The sequence below is a fragment of the Leopardus geoffroyi genome, chromosome D1 (assembly GCF_018350155.1).
Source record: "Leopardus geoffroyi isolate Oge1 chromosome D1, O.geoffroyi_Oge1_pat1.0, whole genome shotgun sequence".
NCBI lineage: Eukaryota > Metazoa > Chordata > Mammalia > Carnivora > Felidae > Leopardus > Leopardus geoffroyi.
Window position 1 is genome coordinate 105,449,829 of NC_059329.1, and position 16,486 is coordinate 105,466,314.

The 16,486-nt window shown below is 54.9% G+C and overlaps 1 protein-coding gene across 1 annotated transcript; it reads left to right on the top strand.

Moving 5' to 3' along the window:
* Window positions 1-7,597: 7,597 nt before the first annotated feature.
* Window positions 7,598-15,954, top strand: LOC123602739 (pepsin A). The gene is made up of 8 exons (XM_045487205.1): window positions 7,598-7,799; window positions 9,783-9,900; window positions 10,441-10,559; window positions 11,340-11,539; window positions 12,991-13,107; window positions 14,161-14,305; window positions 14,404-14,502; window positions 15,637-15,954. Exons 1-8 carry the CDS (start codon window positions 7,794-7,796, stop codon window positions 15,784-15,786), a joined length of 954 nt encoding a protein of 317 aa, XP_045343161.1. The 5' UTR covers window positions 7,598-7,793; the 3' UTR covers window positions 15,787-15,954.
* The last annotated feature ends 532 nt before the right edge of the window (window positions 15,955-16,486 follow it).

Sequence of the window (16,486 nt, forward strand, 5' to 3'; positions counted from 1 at the left end):
ACATTAAAAAAAAATTTTTTTTTTTTAAGAAAATAGCTGATTTGCACCTGCACACGATACTGGGGTGAATCTCACAAACAAAATGTTGAGCAAAGGGACTAGGCTCAGAGGCTGCCTGTTACACGGTGCTGTTTCCCTGAAGTACAAAAACCGGCCCAATTAATCTTTGCCGTTTGAAGTCAGGGCAGTGATTACCCTCGGTTTTGGGGGCGGGTTTGCATCTGGAAGGGAGCCTGAGGGAACTCTGTAGGCGCTTGTAATGTTCTGTTTCTCGGCTCCGGGTCATGGTTACACAGATTTGTTTGGTTTGTGGCGTTTTATCAAGCCCTTTCCTGGGACACACACCTTTCCGTGGGCACCTTACGCTTCCAGAAAAGTTTCTAAGATGATGGTGTAAACTCACAAGGAAGCCCCTGGCAGACACACGAACGTTTTGTTTTCCTTTTAAAAGCAGGTCACAACACAGTGTGCTGTACCTTATGGCCCATACAGCATATTTTGTAGGAAAGAAATGCATGCATTTGCGACATTAATGGTGGACAATGCTGGGTGGGGTTGAATCACTTGAAAGTTTTTGCTTACCTCTAAGTAACCTGCAAGGGACACGCATTAATTCGTACACTTGGGCCAAAAGAAATGGGATTATGGATTTAATTTTAAAACCTGTGCCCTTCCCTTGGAGAAACTCCACAGGCCTGGGACTGGGGAGTGGCTGTGTGTGGTCAGTGTTGTCGGAAGATTGAAAGCCCCTAGGGGACCAGTGTTCCAAAGCCTATCACAACAGCTCGATAACACTTATCACGCTTAAGTGCTCTGTTTCAGTCTTGCCATGATTGGGTTCTTTAGATTTCGTTCCATTGCTTGATTTGATACGTTCGCGGAACATTTGTGAACACCTGTGCCCTTGGCAGGGGCTGCCCCGCGTTGGTGATGGATTTCCCGGTGGCCCTCAAAGCCAAGTGCCAGGCCGGGCTAATGGCAAAGTAAACAGCGTTGTCTAATCTTTCTGCCAGGCCAATCTGGCACGCTGAGATTACCCAACTTCCCCCCTGGCAGCCACGGAGGGGCCCTGGCAGATGATCAGACCTCATGGAGAACACAAGGTTCTGGAGTCAGGGGGGGGGAGGGGGTCCACTTTCCCTCCCGGGAGTCCCGTGGGGACTGGGCAGAGTGGCTTTTCTGAGTACCCCGGGGATTGGAGGCTGCGGCCGTCACAGAATGTCCACCTTACGCTCTAACCAATGGGCAGGAACCACGTGTGTGTGTGTGTGTGTGTGTGTGTGTGTGTGTGTACAGAGCCCGACCCAGAGCAACGGTCTCCCAAGACAAGAGCCTTCTGTGACTCAGGTCCCGGGCTCTAAATAGTGTCACTATTCAGTTATATGAACCTGTGTTGACCACTTAGACCTTCGGAACTGTGTCAGTAGGGACAACGCAAGGGAGGATAATAATTTTTAAAAGCTCATGTATCTCAAAGCACTGAGAAAAGCATGGAGAACCTTGGAAACACAGGCCTCATTGCATGGATGGAGGTTCGTAGGTAGTCAACTTCCTCCGGTTCAGAGTCTTTCACAAAGACGCAGCCAGGGTGTCAGCCAGGGACGTGGTCTCATCTGAGTTTCGACCGGAGAAGGGTCCACTCCCCAGCTCACATGGTTGTTGGCAGGATTCAGTTCCTTGTGGGTTGTCAGACTGGGGGGGCGGGGGGGAGGGCGGGGGGGCTCCGTTCCTTGCTGGCTAATGACTGGAGACCACCCCCTGTTCTTCAATGTTTGGGCTTCTCTGCAGGGCAGCTCGCCTCATCAGAGTGAGCAAGGGAGAAAGTCTATACAAAGAAGAATCTACTGGAAAGACAGAATGATGATCTCACCTAATGTCATCACACAAGTGACATCCCATCGGCTTTGCCATATCCTGGCTTCTCCCCACCACCCCCGGCAGCCACAGAGCGGCCCTGGTTGATGATCCGACTAGGATCAAGTCACAGGTCCTGCACACATTCAAGGGAGGGGTTTACGAGGGGCACAGATACCAGAGGGCAAGGATAACTGGGGGTCATCATAGACTCTGCCATGAGCTAGGAATTGGTGCCATCCATTTCAGCCTCCCCCGGGGTGTTAAAAATCTCTAACATAGGAAGACTCAAGGGGCACCTGGGTGGCTCAGTCGGTGAAGCGTCCGACTTCAGCTCAGGTCATGATCTCAAGGTTTGTGAGTTCGAGCCCCGCGTCGGGCTCTGTGCTGACAGCTCAGAGCCTGGAGCCTGCTTCGGATTCTGTGTCTCCTCCTCTCTCTGCCCCTCCCCTGCTCATGCTCTGTGTCTCTTTCTCTCAAAAATAAATAAACATTTTTTAAAAAGAAAGAAAGAAAGACTCGATTATCTTCACCAATCCATGAGCTTGCCATTAGTGCAATCCAAAGACCTAGCCAGGTGGGAAATGGAGAGCAGCCCTCCTGGACCCCTGGCCTCTCTTGACTTGACCACGAACCCCTTGAAGGCTCGGCATGTTTCCATTTTGTGCACAGATGTACCCCCAGCCGCTGGAACATGCCAACCCAGCATGGAGCAGGTGCATGATAAAAATGAGCTGAATGAATACGTAAATGGCTCCGTCAGGTTCCCTCCTAAAGAGCCTTCCTTCTGCTTCGCAAACACATTTCTGCTCTGTCTGAAGTTCCCATGGGGGGGCCCCCAGTCCAGCTGTGCCCCCCAAATGGTTGCCCATCCTCAGACTCTAAACCTTACGACCCTCTCATATGCCCACGGGGGGAGATCCTGAACACCGTCTACCCCTCCTAGATGGACCCTGGCCACCCCACCCTCACCCCCAGGATGGTGTGAAAGAGCCTGCCAGCCAGGGGCTCTGAGGAATGCTTGTGGGTCCTCACTCGGCGCTCCTCAAAGCTTTGCCACAGCGGCCCAGCTTTGTCACTGCCACCATTCGATGTGGAGGAGAAAAGCAAATTGTGACAGATTTTACTCATGGTGCCAAAGGACCAAACTGAAATTAGGGATGAGGAAGGGGTCATTCTTCTCTTTGGCATTTCCTTTAATAGTATTACGATATCTTATTTTTTTTTAAATAGAATCTATTTTGTTTTTAAATTTGTTTAATCTTTCTTTATTCTTGAGAGACAGAGGGAGACCCAGCATCCGAAGCAGGCTCCAGGCTCCGAGCTGTCAGCGCAGAGCCCGGCGCGGGGCTTGAACTCGGGAACCGCGAGATCGTGACCGGAGCCGAAGTTGGACGCTTCACCGACTGAGCCACCCAGGCGCCCCTTACGACATCTTATTTGAAATGAATGCCATGTGTCGCCCCCCTCCAGGGCCCACGTGGGCAGAACCTAGGCACCCAATTTCCCTCCACCCCCCTTCCTCGTGTGGCTGTCACTGGCTTCACACGCCACCTGCTGTAAGGTCAGGTGCATTACGTCTGTGGCCGGGGAGAGAAACGTACCTTTTCAAGTGTACCATCTAGAGAGAGGGTATTTCCATCTCCCCCAAGTCAACCTCTTCCCTGGCCTCCGCCCTGTTTCCTGTTCCCATTATTTTGCGTTTCCCAGAACGTCGTATACATAGAATCGCACGGATGTGGCCTTTTGAGGCTGGCCTCCTTCACTCGGCCTAATGCTTGTAAGATTTGTCCGGCAGCTCGTTTGTTTCTCTTGCTGAACGCTCTCCCGTCGTGTGGCTACACCACCGTCTGCGCATCCAGCGCCCAGCTGAGGGACTTCTGGGTCGTTGCCAGTTTTCGACAGTTACGAAAAAAAGCTGTTACAAACATCTGTGTGCAGGTCTTTGTGAGGACACATGGTTCTCATTTCTTTTCAGTAAATACCCAGGAGGGGGATTGCTGGGTCAAATGGTAAGTGCGTGTTTACTCTATACGGAACTGCTAAGCCATTTTCCAAAGGGGCCATACATTTTGCGTAGCCACCTGCAAGGGGGGCCAAGCACTGGGGGTTGACCGTGGCTTTCGCCTTAGCCCCTGGAAGGGTGTGGCTGGTTAGCGCCCTGCATTCAGTCGTCACTACAGTCCCCTGGAAGTGGCAGTACCATTATCCCCATTTTACAGATGAGGGAACTGAGTCTCAGAGAGACCCGATCACTAGCCCCGGGTCTCACGGACGTTCAGAGGCAGGGCTGGGATTCAAACCCGGACGCTGGACCCAGGAGTCTTCAGAAGATTCCTCCACGGCCTGCAGTAAACCCCAGTCAGGCGATGGGGGCCGAAGGCAGAGGGAACAAGAGAGAGAGGCCTGGGTTCAAACCCCTGCTCTCTCACTGTGTCCCTCAGGCAAGCGGCACAACTCCTCTGAGCCTCGGTTTCCTCATCCATAAAATGGGGGTAATAATATTACTTAACAGAGTGAGCTAAGGGTAAGAGGTCGATAGACCTAAGCTCCCGTCTCCTCTAACGGCCAAGGGAGAGAAACACTTGGGATGATCCCACTCCGGGCGAGTCACCAGAAGGAGCAGGCAATGGCAAAAACGGCTAATTATGGAATCGTGCCCCTGCTCTGAGCCGCATCCCCGAGCTGCTCTTAACCAAGCCCAGCTTGCTTGGGGTCCGTCAGGACACCGTCTTGAACACTTCTGTGCACCATATAATTCATTGAGAAAAGTGAAAGATGAATAAAACACACACCATGATCTTTATGGTCCGCTCCCCACATCTCAATCCCGAGGGTTCCCTGACTCTCCCCGCTACGACCCACCCACCCACATTTCCAACTTGAAAAGTAGGCGCAAATGATTCGGTTCTTTAAAAAAAAAGAAAAAAAAAAGACTCGGTCCTTGTCTCTTTCTTTTTAATTTTTTTTATTTTTAATTTTTGAATGTTTATTTATTTTTGAGAGAGAGAGAGAGAGAGAGACAGAGACAGAGCAAGAGGGGGGAAGGGGCAGAGAGAGAGGGAGACCCAGAATCCACAGCAGGCTCCAGGCTCCCAAGCAGTCAGCACAGAGCCCGACGCAGGGCTCGAACTCACAAGCCATGAGATTGTGACCTGAGCCAAAGTCGGACGCTCAACCCACTGGAGCCACCCAGGCGCCCCTTGTTTCCTTCTTTTTTCAGAAATGATTTATGAACGGTTTCAGATACACATAACATATACATAAAGTAGAAAGAATAATGACGAGCACTCCCACCCCTGCACACTCCCCCTCCCACCCTTCCCCCTGCCCCATGGCAGCTTTGAGCCAGGGGTTCTGGTGCTCCCAGAACTTAGACAACCATCCGGAGGACCATCAGCTGCCCCGTAGATGTGCTGAGATCATCCCAAAGGTGAGAGTGAGAAAAGCTGGAGGGGAATTAAAGAGAGAGGAGAGGAAGCAGGTACCAAAAGATGTGACCATGGAAAACACCGGGCAACGATCCACGTTTGGGCCACCAAGATGTCTTCACGGGTCTTGGCGGGTTAAGTGTGAAACGCAAGTGTGCTTTGTATTTAACCACCACCGGTCCCAACCTTGATCCACACCGCCCACCCCTCCACAGTCACCCAGAGGCACTGGGGGGGAACTTGGAGCTTTCATAGAATCTGTGTCTCCTGATGCTGGAAAAACCAGGGGTGGCCCAGGGGGTCTGATTTCAAAACAAGACCCACAGATAGGGCTGGCAACCTCTCTCTCACTTATATCCCTCCCGGACAATTTCTGAATCAAAGTTTTCACTCCACTGTGGCCCCTGAACACCCCCTACAAGGTAGAGAATCTGGTGGGCTGGTAATCCTGTTCTTTCTTTCTTTCTTTTTAAATTTTTTTTTTTTTTTTTTACTTTAGAGAGAGGGAGTGAGAGTGGGGAGGGGCTGAGGGAGAGAAAGAGACAGACAGACGGACAGACAGAATCTTAAGCAGGCTACACACTCAGCCCGGAGCCCAATGTGAGGCTTGATCCCTCGACCCTGGGATCATGACCTGAGCCAAAATCAAGAGCCGGTCGCTTAACCAACTGAGCCACCCAGGCGTCCCAGTAGGCATCTTCTAAGAAGAGAATTCTCTTTGAAACCATTCACATGCTAGTATGAATTTTCCCCGATAGCCTTGCTCTACTGTAGCTGATCTGGCCACGTTTTACGCATGAAGCACCTGGGAGCATCGGGCCCCGGTGCGATCTCCAAGGCGGAGGCTTCCCGCAACCTGAGAGGGTCAGAGAGGAGCAGTAGCGAGAGAAGGAATGCAGAAAGCGAAGGGCACAGACGCCCGTGACAAACCCAGCCTGTTTCAAGTTTGCTTCCTCCGGGAAAGACAGGCCTTGTTCTTCCACCTGCTCCACTCCCTCCTCTTCCTCTCCGCTGCATGAAAAACAAGAACATAAGAGGGCCTGGAGGCTAGTTTGAAGCCCGACAATCCCTTATGAGGACATTTCTGGGCAGAAATGTGTCCTGAGGGGCGCCCGGCTGGCTCAGTCAGTTAAGCGTCTGACTTCTGCTCAGGTCATGATCTCACGGCTTGTGGGTTCGAGCCCCGCGTCGGGCTCTGGGCTGACAGCTCGGAGCCTGGAGCCTGCTTCGGATTCTGGGTCTCCCCCTCTCTCTCTGCCCCTCCCCACTCACACTCTGTCTCTCTCTGTCTCTGTCTCTCTCTCTCAAAAACTAAATAAACATTAAAAAAATAAAATAAAAAGAAAGAAATGTGTCCTGAGTCCCAAGCCACCAACCTAGGAATGTGTTTTGGGCTAGCAGCTACAGGAACGTGGCCCATCGCCGGGTGGGGAACCGTCCCCTGAGAACCCCAGCCCCCGTGCCACGGGGGCAAAGCGGGGGGCGACGAGCTTCCTCCGCATCCGTTCCAGGTTAAGTGCACTTTAGACCCCTTCTGTCAAAACATTCAAGTTGTCACATTTTAATGGACTCCATGTAAGAAATAGGCCACCCCTCCATAGCTTGCCGCTCCCCGCCCCCCCCAGGTCCACCCCAACTGCGGGTTATGGTTACAATGGAAATCTACTTCATTGGAAACTTCTCAGAACAGAGCTTGGGGGCGGGGACCGTCTTATCGGGAACTTTTCTGTTTGGGGTTACGATAAGGGGTGACATTGGGAGGCCGATAAGGCTGATCCCCAAGGACCTGGGCTGTATATAAGCAGCAGCTCCCGTGGACTGCGGTACACTTTCCACCCATCTACCCTTCTCCGGAGATCGGGACCGACGCGAACCATGAAGTGGCTGCTGCTGCTCAGCTTGGTGGCACTCTCTGAGTGTACCATCATCAAGTGAGTCCGGGGCCGCGCTGCCCGAGGAACAGCCATCTCCTCCTGCTGTCTTCCTCCCCGCCGCACGATTTCCTTCCTCCCCTCTCCCCCCATCCGACTCCACTCTGTTCCACTGGCTCCAGTCTCCCTTCTTGTCTCTCTCTCTCTCTCTCTTTCTCTCTGCCTTCTTGGGGACGCAGCCCCGCCGACGTGGGGCTCCAGCCTGGCCACGGCTGGGTGCCCGGCGACTTGGGGCAACCGCTTAACCTCTTTGCCTTAGCGTGCCAAAAAGAGAAGCGTCTCCCACCCCCCGCCTCGGCCTCCCTTCTTCGTCCTCTCCCTGGCTGGCCTTCCGAGACTTCCGCAGCACTGCACGGGCCGACTCCTCGCCCGATTCCTCTTCCTCCTGCCAACCCCCCCCCCTTTGCAACTGCTCTGCCACAGGGTTCCCCTCATCAAGAAGAAGACCTTGAGGGAGAACCTGATCGAGCACGGCCTCCTGGATGACTTCCTGAAGAAGTACAGCTTCAACCCAGCCAACAAGTACTTCCAAGATGAGTCCGCCACCTTGATAGCTGCCCAGCCCCTGGAAAACTACATGGATGTGAGTGCACGGGCCGGCAACCGGGCAGCTCGGAGGATGGGCCAGCGCTCCGGACCCCCAGGCAGTGACCGCGGGGTCTGCGTCCGGGATCCCAGAGGCCCAGGGAGGGCAGGAAGTCACCGTCAGAGCTGTTGCCATTCATTCACTCTTTCCTCCGGTGTTTATGCATACGGAGCACCTCTTTACGTGTCAGGGACCATGCTGGGCCCAGGGGCACAGCCCCTGCGCTCAAGGAGCTCACAGTCTTAGGAGGGACACACAGACGGTCGCCAGTGAGCCTCACAAACCCGGCTCAGTGACGGTCTCACACTGTGAGGGTGTGGCCGGGGCAAGCAGGGAAGGAACAACGGGGGGTTTCCAGGGGACAGGAGAGCGTCCCAGAGGGCTGACGGCGTGTGCCAGACCTCGGGACAGCGGGGGACAGAGCGCATGCGAGGAAAGGAGGCCGGTGTTCGGGGAGAGCAGAGAGCTAGAGAGAGAGGCACGATGGAGGACTGAGGGGTCGGTGAGCGTAGCCAAATCAGAGTCTGTCTCCTCAACCGCCACTCAGTTGTCTTCACCGGGAGGGTCGACACGATCGGACTGGAGTTTCAGGAAGATCACTCTGACTCTTCCATCTGGGACCCAAGGGCAACACCCTGCCCCTTAGGAGATGTCGTGTCCCCAGTGTACGTGGCACTGGGCCACAGCTATGAAGCAAGCTTGCCGGTCGTTAAGAGCGTAGCCTGTGAAATCTGCCAGACCTGGTGAAAGTTAGGCCGTAGGGCTGAGGGGCCGTGTGACCTTGGGCGAGTCATTTAAATTCTGAGTGAGCCTCAAGTGTCCTTGTCTGTAAAACAGAACCACTAATATCTACCATCGGGGGGTTGCTGTCAGTAATTAATGCAATAACGTTCTTTGTTTGGTTTTGTCTGCTTTTTGCAGGGGAGGGGGGTTTGTTTTTGTTTTTGTTTTTTGTTTCTCGTGGGGTTTTGGAGTGCTTAGCACAGGGCCTGGCCTTTGGCAAGAGCTTGGTAAAATTAGCCCACCTATTCACGTAACAAATATTTATGAAGCACCTACTATGTGCCAGAGGCTCGGCGCAAGGAGCTAAGGAAACAAAAACAAAGTTCCTAGAGCTTGTGTTCTAGAGGGAAAGGCAAGTAAGAGACAAGTATCTAAGATAATTTCAGGTAATGACCGGGGTCACAAAGAAGAACTAATTAGAGTAAGGGGAAGGAGAACCATGAGGGAAGGGCATATTTAGATAAAGCGGTCAGGGAAGGCCTCCTGGCAGAGGTGACAGTCGACTGGAGCACTGAATGAGTGGTGAGAAGGAGCCAGCTGAGGAAAGATCTAGAATAAACATTTGCCCGGCATAAGAAATAGCAAGTGCAAAGGCCCTGGGAGGGGAATGAGCTTGACATCATCATCAAAGAACGGCAAGCCTCACGGGGCTGGAACAGAGCTGGGAAGGGAGAAGGCGCTGCCACTGAGAATAACAATCTTGACTCTGTGCTTTCTTGAACCTGCTACATACACCGAGATTTAGGAATCAGACGCCTCGAGGGGTGCCCCATCGTGAGGGGATTTATTTACCTCCCCGTCGGCAGTTTAATGACAAAGCAGTTGAGCCTAGACTCTGATGGGTGCTGTAAGTTTCTACCCCCTGTCCAAGAACGTGCGAACGTTCTCTAGGACTACGAGACTAAGATATACCAGACAAGAGCTGAATGAAGAGGGGACAGCCGATAATGATCAGGTGTTCATGGTGCTTAGAAGAGAACAGTCAGAGGGTAACAGAGGAGCAATCAGGGAAGACTTCCAGGCGGAGGGGGAGGCCAGGCTGGGCCTTGAAGGATGGATGCATTGGACAGGGAGAGAAAGGCCGGGAGAACGGTGAAGGGAAAGGTGGGAGGTGGGCTGAAGAGCCCACCCCGACATAGTCCCCGGGGAGGCCAGGCTGGGGAGCAGTCACTGAGCTGTGCTGTCCCACCCTGGCAGATGGAGTACTTCGGCACCATCGGCATCGGCACCCCCCCTCAGCAGTTCACCGTCATCTTCGACACCGGCTCCTCCAACCTGTGGGTGCCTTCTGTCTACTGCAAGAGTCCTGCCTGCAGTGAGTGCCTGGCCCTGCCCTGCCCGGGTTCTCGGGGACCAACCGACCTGGAGCCCTGAACACCCAGGGGCTTCCACTAGGGTTGAAGCCCGGGGGGAGTCACTCAGGGATTCACTCGGCAGGCATTTCCTGAGCAGCTACTAGGCGCCAAGCCCTGGACTCGGGGGCCCAGGGAGAACGGCGTGAATCACACGCGGTCCCTGCCCTCACGGAGCCCGGTCCACCGGCAGAAAGGATTTGAAAGGGCTCGGCACCGCGGACAGCCATGAGCCTGCTCTGCTCAGTGTTAGCCTGGGCGACCTTGGGAGGACCGTTAGGTCTGCTGGGGACCTGCCCTCAGTGACAGGGTCCCTACTGGCCCAACCAGACACAAGTGGAACCTGGGCATACTTAGGCTCCGAAACCTGGGGTGAAGGTTACATTTCTCCTGCAAAGCCCCACCCAGAACCAAGGCACCCCCTGCCCCCAAGGAACACGCTCTCAGCCCGTGACTCTCGCTCAGCTTTTCGAACTTGACATCGTGACTTCTTGCCCCGGCAGCCAACCACAAGCGCTTCAACCCTCAGGAGTCCTCCACCTACCAGGCCACCAACAACCCAGTCTCCATCGCCTATGGCACCGGCAGCATGACAGGCATCCTGGGATACGACACCGTCCAGGTAAGCACCTGCCAGCCGGCCGCCTCACCCTGCCCAGCCCTGGAGCCATCTTCCGAGGACCCTGGGGACCACGGTGCACCCCCTCCCCCAGAGCCAGCTTATTCAAGCGACGGGGGGGCTCGGTGATCACAAAAGTAACCTGAGATGGGATGCAGGGGGGGGGAAAGTGGCAGAGATGTCACAGACATTTCTGGGGGGGGGGGGTAGTAGCGGGTAAGGGAGTGGATTCCCAGAGCCACAGGCCAACCTCAAGCACCCCCAAGTTGAATGGCGGGTAGGGGCCAAGAGCGGAAGGCACAAAGGCTCAGTTCTCTTTCAGCACCTCCTTCCCCTCCTCACCCCCCACTTGCAGCCCCCCTGAGTCACGAGAGCTTCACAAGCACCCCACCCTACCCCAGCCCCTGCAGGTGCAGCAGGGGTCAGGGGCTGTGACTTGTCTGGGGTCTCCTTTGCATCCAATCATCAGAAGCTAGAGTGTGCACGCGCGCGTGCGCGCGCGCGCACACACACACACACACACACACACACACGGTGGCCATCTGCTCTGCAGCAAATTCTCACTCCACAGACTGTGGCCATCTGGAGATCAGTCGCAATGGTTACTTCCACAGGAATAACAAGCCTTCCCGGGGACAGCCCTCCTCCCTTCCTTCCCGCCTGCCACCCCGGAAGCCAAGTCCTCCTCGAAATGAACCAGGGACCCTCTGGGCCCAGGGCTGGTGCCCACAGTGCCCAGCCAACCCGCGCTGACCGCAAACATCGTGGTTTCCCCCGATCCAGGTCGGAGGCGTCTCAGACACCAACCAGATCTTCGGCCTGAGTGAGACTGAGCCCGGCTCCTTCCTGTACTACGCTCCCTTCGATGGCATCCTGGGCCTGGCCTACCCCCAGATCTCCGCCTCCGGGGCCACACCCGTCTTTGACAACATGTGGAATGAGGGGCTGGTTTCGCAGGATCTCTTCTCAGTCTACCTGAGCGGGTAAGTTGGGCAGGGGTGGGGGGGGGAGGGGGTCACAGCCACCTGGCCCCACAGGGGGCTATTCAAGGCTGGAAAATAGGGCTTGTGTCTTCAACAAGGGAACTTTTAAATGATGAAAGCAAGTTTCCTCTGTTAGTTAAGCAAATCTAGGTTCCGGTTGTGGCTATGAGTTAATTCCAAGAATGAATAGAGAATACGCCAAGGGTTGGTTCGATTGAGCAGAGGTTTATGCAAGAATATCAGAGAGTGTCATCAATTTTCCTGAGACACTCGGCTTTCTTGTGACACATCCTTCTCTTTCGAAGCGATTGGTCGTGGTCGATGTTTTTCTTGAGCAGTTAACTGTCCCCCTATAACCTCCCCGCGTTGCATTGCACGGTCAGATGTTTGCAGGGAGCTGGGGTGGGGTTAGGTGAGTGGGGACCATTATATCTGGGGCCAGTTCTTTCGTGGTTAATTTCTTGGAGTCACCCACCTTCGCTTCCCTATCTAACCCGAAACTGCAGAGATTCAGAAAGAGAATGTCCCGGTCACAAGGACCCCTGCAATTTACAACAGGAGGAACCGTTCATCTGTTTTTCCTCTGGGACCCTTAATATTCAAGTCGGCTCTTAAACACAGCCTGCCTTTATGGGTGCTACCCATAAGAGAGGTCAGGGTTTCTCAATCACAGCACTATGGACATTTTAGACCGGATAACTCCTTCTGTTGGGGCTCTCCTGGGCATTGTAAGATGTTTAGTGGCTTCCCTGGCCTCTATCTACTAGCTCTCAGTGGCACCCCCTTACGGCCACTGGATCATGACAATCAAAGCATCCCAGACATGAGAAAATTAGAAACCGCCCCTGTCTGACAACCTGTGAACTACACTGTCAAATCCTTACGAGCAGACACGCATCCGCTTTTTTTCTTTCTATTTTTTTTTTTTTTAAGCTTATTTATTTAGTTTGGGAGCAAAACAGCGCGAGTGGCAGAGAGAGAGAGGGAGAGACAGACCCCCAAGCAGGCCCCGCACTGCCGGCACAGAGCCCAATGCGGGGCTCGATCTCACAGACCGTGAGGTCATGACCTGAGCCGAAAAAACCGAGAGTCTGGACGCTTAACCGACTGAGCCGCCCAGGGGCCCCTGCATTCACGGCAGTGAGGGCGAATATGCGGCAGAAACCACACGCGTTGGAACCAGAAAGACCTGGGCTCCGGTCTTGGTCTCGGTTCGGGCACTCGCTGGCTGTGTGGCCTCGGGCAAGTTGCCTCACTTCTTTGAGCCTCGGTTTCCTCGCTGTGAAGCGGAAATAACAGTAGCGACCACTCAGGGGCCTTGGTGTGAGGATCCCAGCTCCTGGGACTGGCAAGAACTCAATCGCGGGGGTGGCTCTTAGGACACACATGGCAGATGTTCAGGTCAATGAATGAATGGATGAATCCCTATCTCCCCCCCACCCCACACACAGCAATGACCAGAGTGGCAGCGTGGTGATGTTCGGTGGCATCGATTCCTCTTACTACACTGGAAATCTGAACTGGATCCCTGTTTCTGTCGAGGGTTATTGGCAGATCTCCGTGGACAGGTGAGAACACTGGATGGGGCAACATCCTGGCAGGGGCCCTGGATCTCCATTGCATATAGATTCCTAGTTAACTGAGCTTTCTAGAATCCCCCTGGAACAGCCAAACGGCCAGCCCAGGGAGATGTACCCCAGCGGGAGAAAGCAGAAGCTGGCCAAGCCAGAGAGATCCCAAGAAAGACACCTCACTGGAGGAGGCGAGCTATTGGGGACCCTCCCCACCCGCCTCAAGATGTTCTGCAAGGATGACACAGCCACTTTCCTTCCCGTCGAACAGACAGGACAATCTACCAGCATCCTTGTCCACACACCCCAGCACTGAGGAGACCCTGAACTGGCAGTCACTCCTCCCACCCTAGGGCAAGGGGGCTCATTGCAGGGCATTCATTCCCCCCGCCCCCACTGCCCCCTTTGGAGCCCGCCCCTCCCCCAAGCAGCCTCATTCCCCAGCTGTTTGTCACCCCGCTGGCCTCTTAGGGTGACCACCTACACAGGTTTGCCCAAGAATGAGCATTTCCCTGGGACGCCAGACTTGCAGTACTAAAACCGGGACTGTCCTGGGCAAACGGGCACGTAGGGTTACCTTGCACCTGCCGCAGCCATGGCTAAAAGTCCCTCACTTCCTCTACCTCCTGCCCCTGCTCCGTATCTCTGTCACTCCCCGCCTGTCATGTCCTCCTCCCGCTCTGTACCTCCCTAGCAACCGCTGGGTGTCCGCTTCCCTGAGAAGCCCTCCCTGATTGCTCGGCACCACCCCCTTTGCCCCCTGGATCATGCTTCTGTTCCCCTGCCACGTGTCCTGCTCCTCCTCCACCGTGAGCTCCCTGCAGCCTGGAACCGTGTGGCTGTCTGGTTTTGCATCCCCCATGCCTAGCACAGAGCAGGCACTCGGTCGATATTTGTTGAGTAACTGAATGCACGATGGAGAAGCTGGAATTTTATGTGTTGGCCTGTGGAGGGAAGGAGGCGACCCTCTGGGGCCACCTGGCTCCTCCTTGGGGAGATCTACCCCCTGGGGACTCAGGGGACCCTTCCTTGTATCTCATCCATGTGTAGCATCACCATGAACGGACAGTCCATCGCTTGCAATGGGGGCTGCCAGGCCATCGTGGACACAGGCACCTCTCTGCTGACCGGCCCAAGCAACGCCATTGCCAACATCCAGAGCGACATTGGAGCCAGCCAGAACTCATACGGCCAGGTGAGTCCGGCCCTGACTGCCCTGTTCTGGACCCAAGTGGCGGGTCTGTCCTCCACGCAGAAGAAACCCAAGTCCTCCTAACCCTCAACTCTTTCCAGATGGGGATCAGCTGCTCAGCCATCAACAACCTGCCCGACATCGTCTTCACCATCAACGGCAATGAGTACCCACTGCCTCCCAGTGCCTACATCCTGCAGGTAAGGGGGCTCTGGGCCAGCCGCCTAGGTGTGCCTGCAGGGAATGCGGCCACGTACCACACCGCGCCCCACACCCCGCCCCCGCCACCCCTTTTGCACAAGGGAAAGGGCGCTTCCACAAGAGGAAGCTGAAGGCTGCTCTGGACAGCCTCCAGAGAAAATAGGATACATTGTAAACAGCTGCATGCATGAAACTGTGGGTGCAGCGCCCCTCCCCCAACAGGGCAAAAGTGAGGCAAAGGCCAGTGGCAGGAAGAGAGAGTTTCTAGCCGCACACCTGAGTCCAAGCTGGGTGCCAATTACTGGCTCGCGGAGTCTGAGCAAGCGGCAGCCGCTCCCGGCCTCAGTTTCCTGGTCTAAAAACTAGAGACGCCAGCTTCCCCCATCCTCCGAGGGTGGTGAGGGTGATCAGGTCGGAGCGCGCGAAAAGGGTTGAGCAAATGGAAATCGCACCTTCCGCAGGGCGGGGGCTTGTGAAGTAACAAATCTTTACTTGGTAGATTACGAGCCACGGGGGGGGGGGGGGGGGGGGGGGGGGGGGAGGGGGGGCGACGCACCGCCTGTTAGGAAGCCAGGGGGAAAACTAGTTTTGCCCAGTGACTCGAGGCTATTCAGCAAGAAGTGCTGAGGTCCGGGGGGCGGTCCCCCAGGCATGCTGATTCATTAGTAGGGGGCGGGGCCTAAACAGTGGGGTTTTCCTAAGCCCCCCAGGTGATTCTAGCGCAGCCAAGGTTGTGGCCCGGTGCCCCAGTAAATGAAAAGGACTAACAGCCGATCCCCTTTGCCACTGGAGGGGGTCAGAATAATGAGAAAAGGCTGTGTCACCCCAGCTTCCAAAATCCTTCACGGTGGCTGAGTTTTCCCTGAACCCCTCAGCCCCGATGCTGATGTCAGGGTCTGTACAGCTGCCAGAAACACTGGATAATGTCTAGTAATCCCTGGAAACCAATAGTAGAATGAGCAGTTTATACAGGCCGACCCCCGGCCGAGAAGAGCCACGTCCCGGGACGCCAGCCAGGACGCCACTCCTTGCGCGTGCCTTGCGGCGGCCCGTGCAGCCTGCGGCTTAGTCCCCAGTGCCTTGTCACTGCCGAGCCTGTGTCCCATCTCCAGCTTCCTTCTCCTCTTCTCCAGAGCCAGCAGGGCTGTGTCAGCGGCCTCCAGGGCATGAACCTCCCCACCGCCTCCGGAGAGCTCTGGATCCTGGGTGACGTCTTCATCCGCCAGTACTTTGCCGTCTTCGACAGGGCAAACAACCAGGTCGGCCTGGCCCCCGTGGCCTAAGCCTGCGTCTTTCCCGCCACGTCCCCAGGAAGATCCAGCCTTAGTTGTCCACTCTAGATGTATATAATTCTCCTGATTGTTCTTCCTATGGGATCGTGGAGGCGGAATCTTGGCCCTGTTCCCTATCATACCAATAACGTAGAATAAAAACCCAACCTCCTGAAAAACGCTCCGTGCAGTCTCTTCTCTTCGTATTTCTCGCCGCACCATCGGGGTTAGAACGCCAGGCCAGGGGGACAAGATGACCACATCCACCTGGACCGCACCAAGCAGTGACAGTGGTTCACGCCCCACAATTGAGTCAGGAAGATGAACAGCCCTCCGCGGGTTTGGCTGGGAGCGTCGTGTAAAGACAGGCACCAGAAATGCCAGGCCTGTTGCCTCCTCGTGGAACAGGGCACTAAGGTTCTTGGTGAGGGAATCAACTTCCTTCTCCCAAAGGCAGTAAGAGATAGAAAAAGAAAGAGATCGAGGGCAGGTAGCTTTCCACTGACATTCCTAAGCAGGCCAGGCCAGGCAAGGGTCAGAGGGGTGACCAAAGCTGACACCCCCAAATCTACTGGGCTGCTCTCTGTTGGTCAGCTGCTTGATCCAGACCAACGCCTGAAAACCCCTCGAGCCTCTCACTCTGGGTACAGATCCCTGAACGGGTCCATTTTCCCATCAATGAGTTAAACTTATTTTTTATTTATTTTTTTAA

Coding starts and splice junctions, on each gene's coding strand:
- LOC123602739 (XM_045487205.1), top strand. Junction 10,560..11,339: donor TGGGATACGACACCGTCCAG/GTAAGCACCTGC, acceptor CCCCCGATCCAG/GTCGGAGGCGTCTCAGACAC. Junction 14,306..14,403: donor GCCAGAACTCATACGGCCAG/GTGAGTCCGGCC, acceptor AACTCTTTCCAG/ATGGGGATCAGCTGCTCAGC.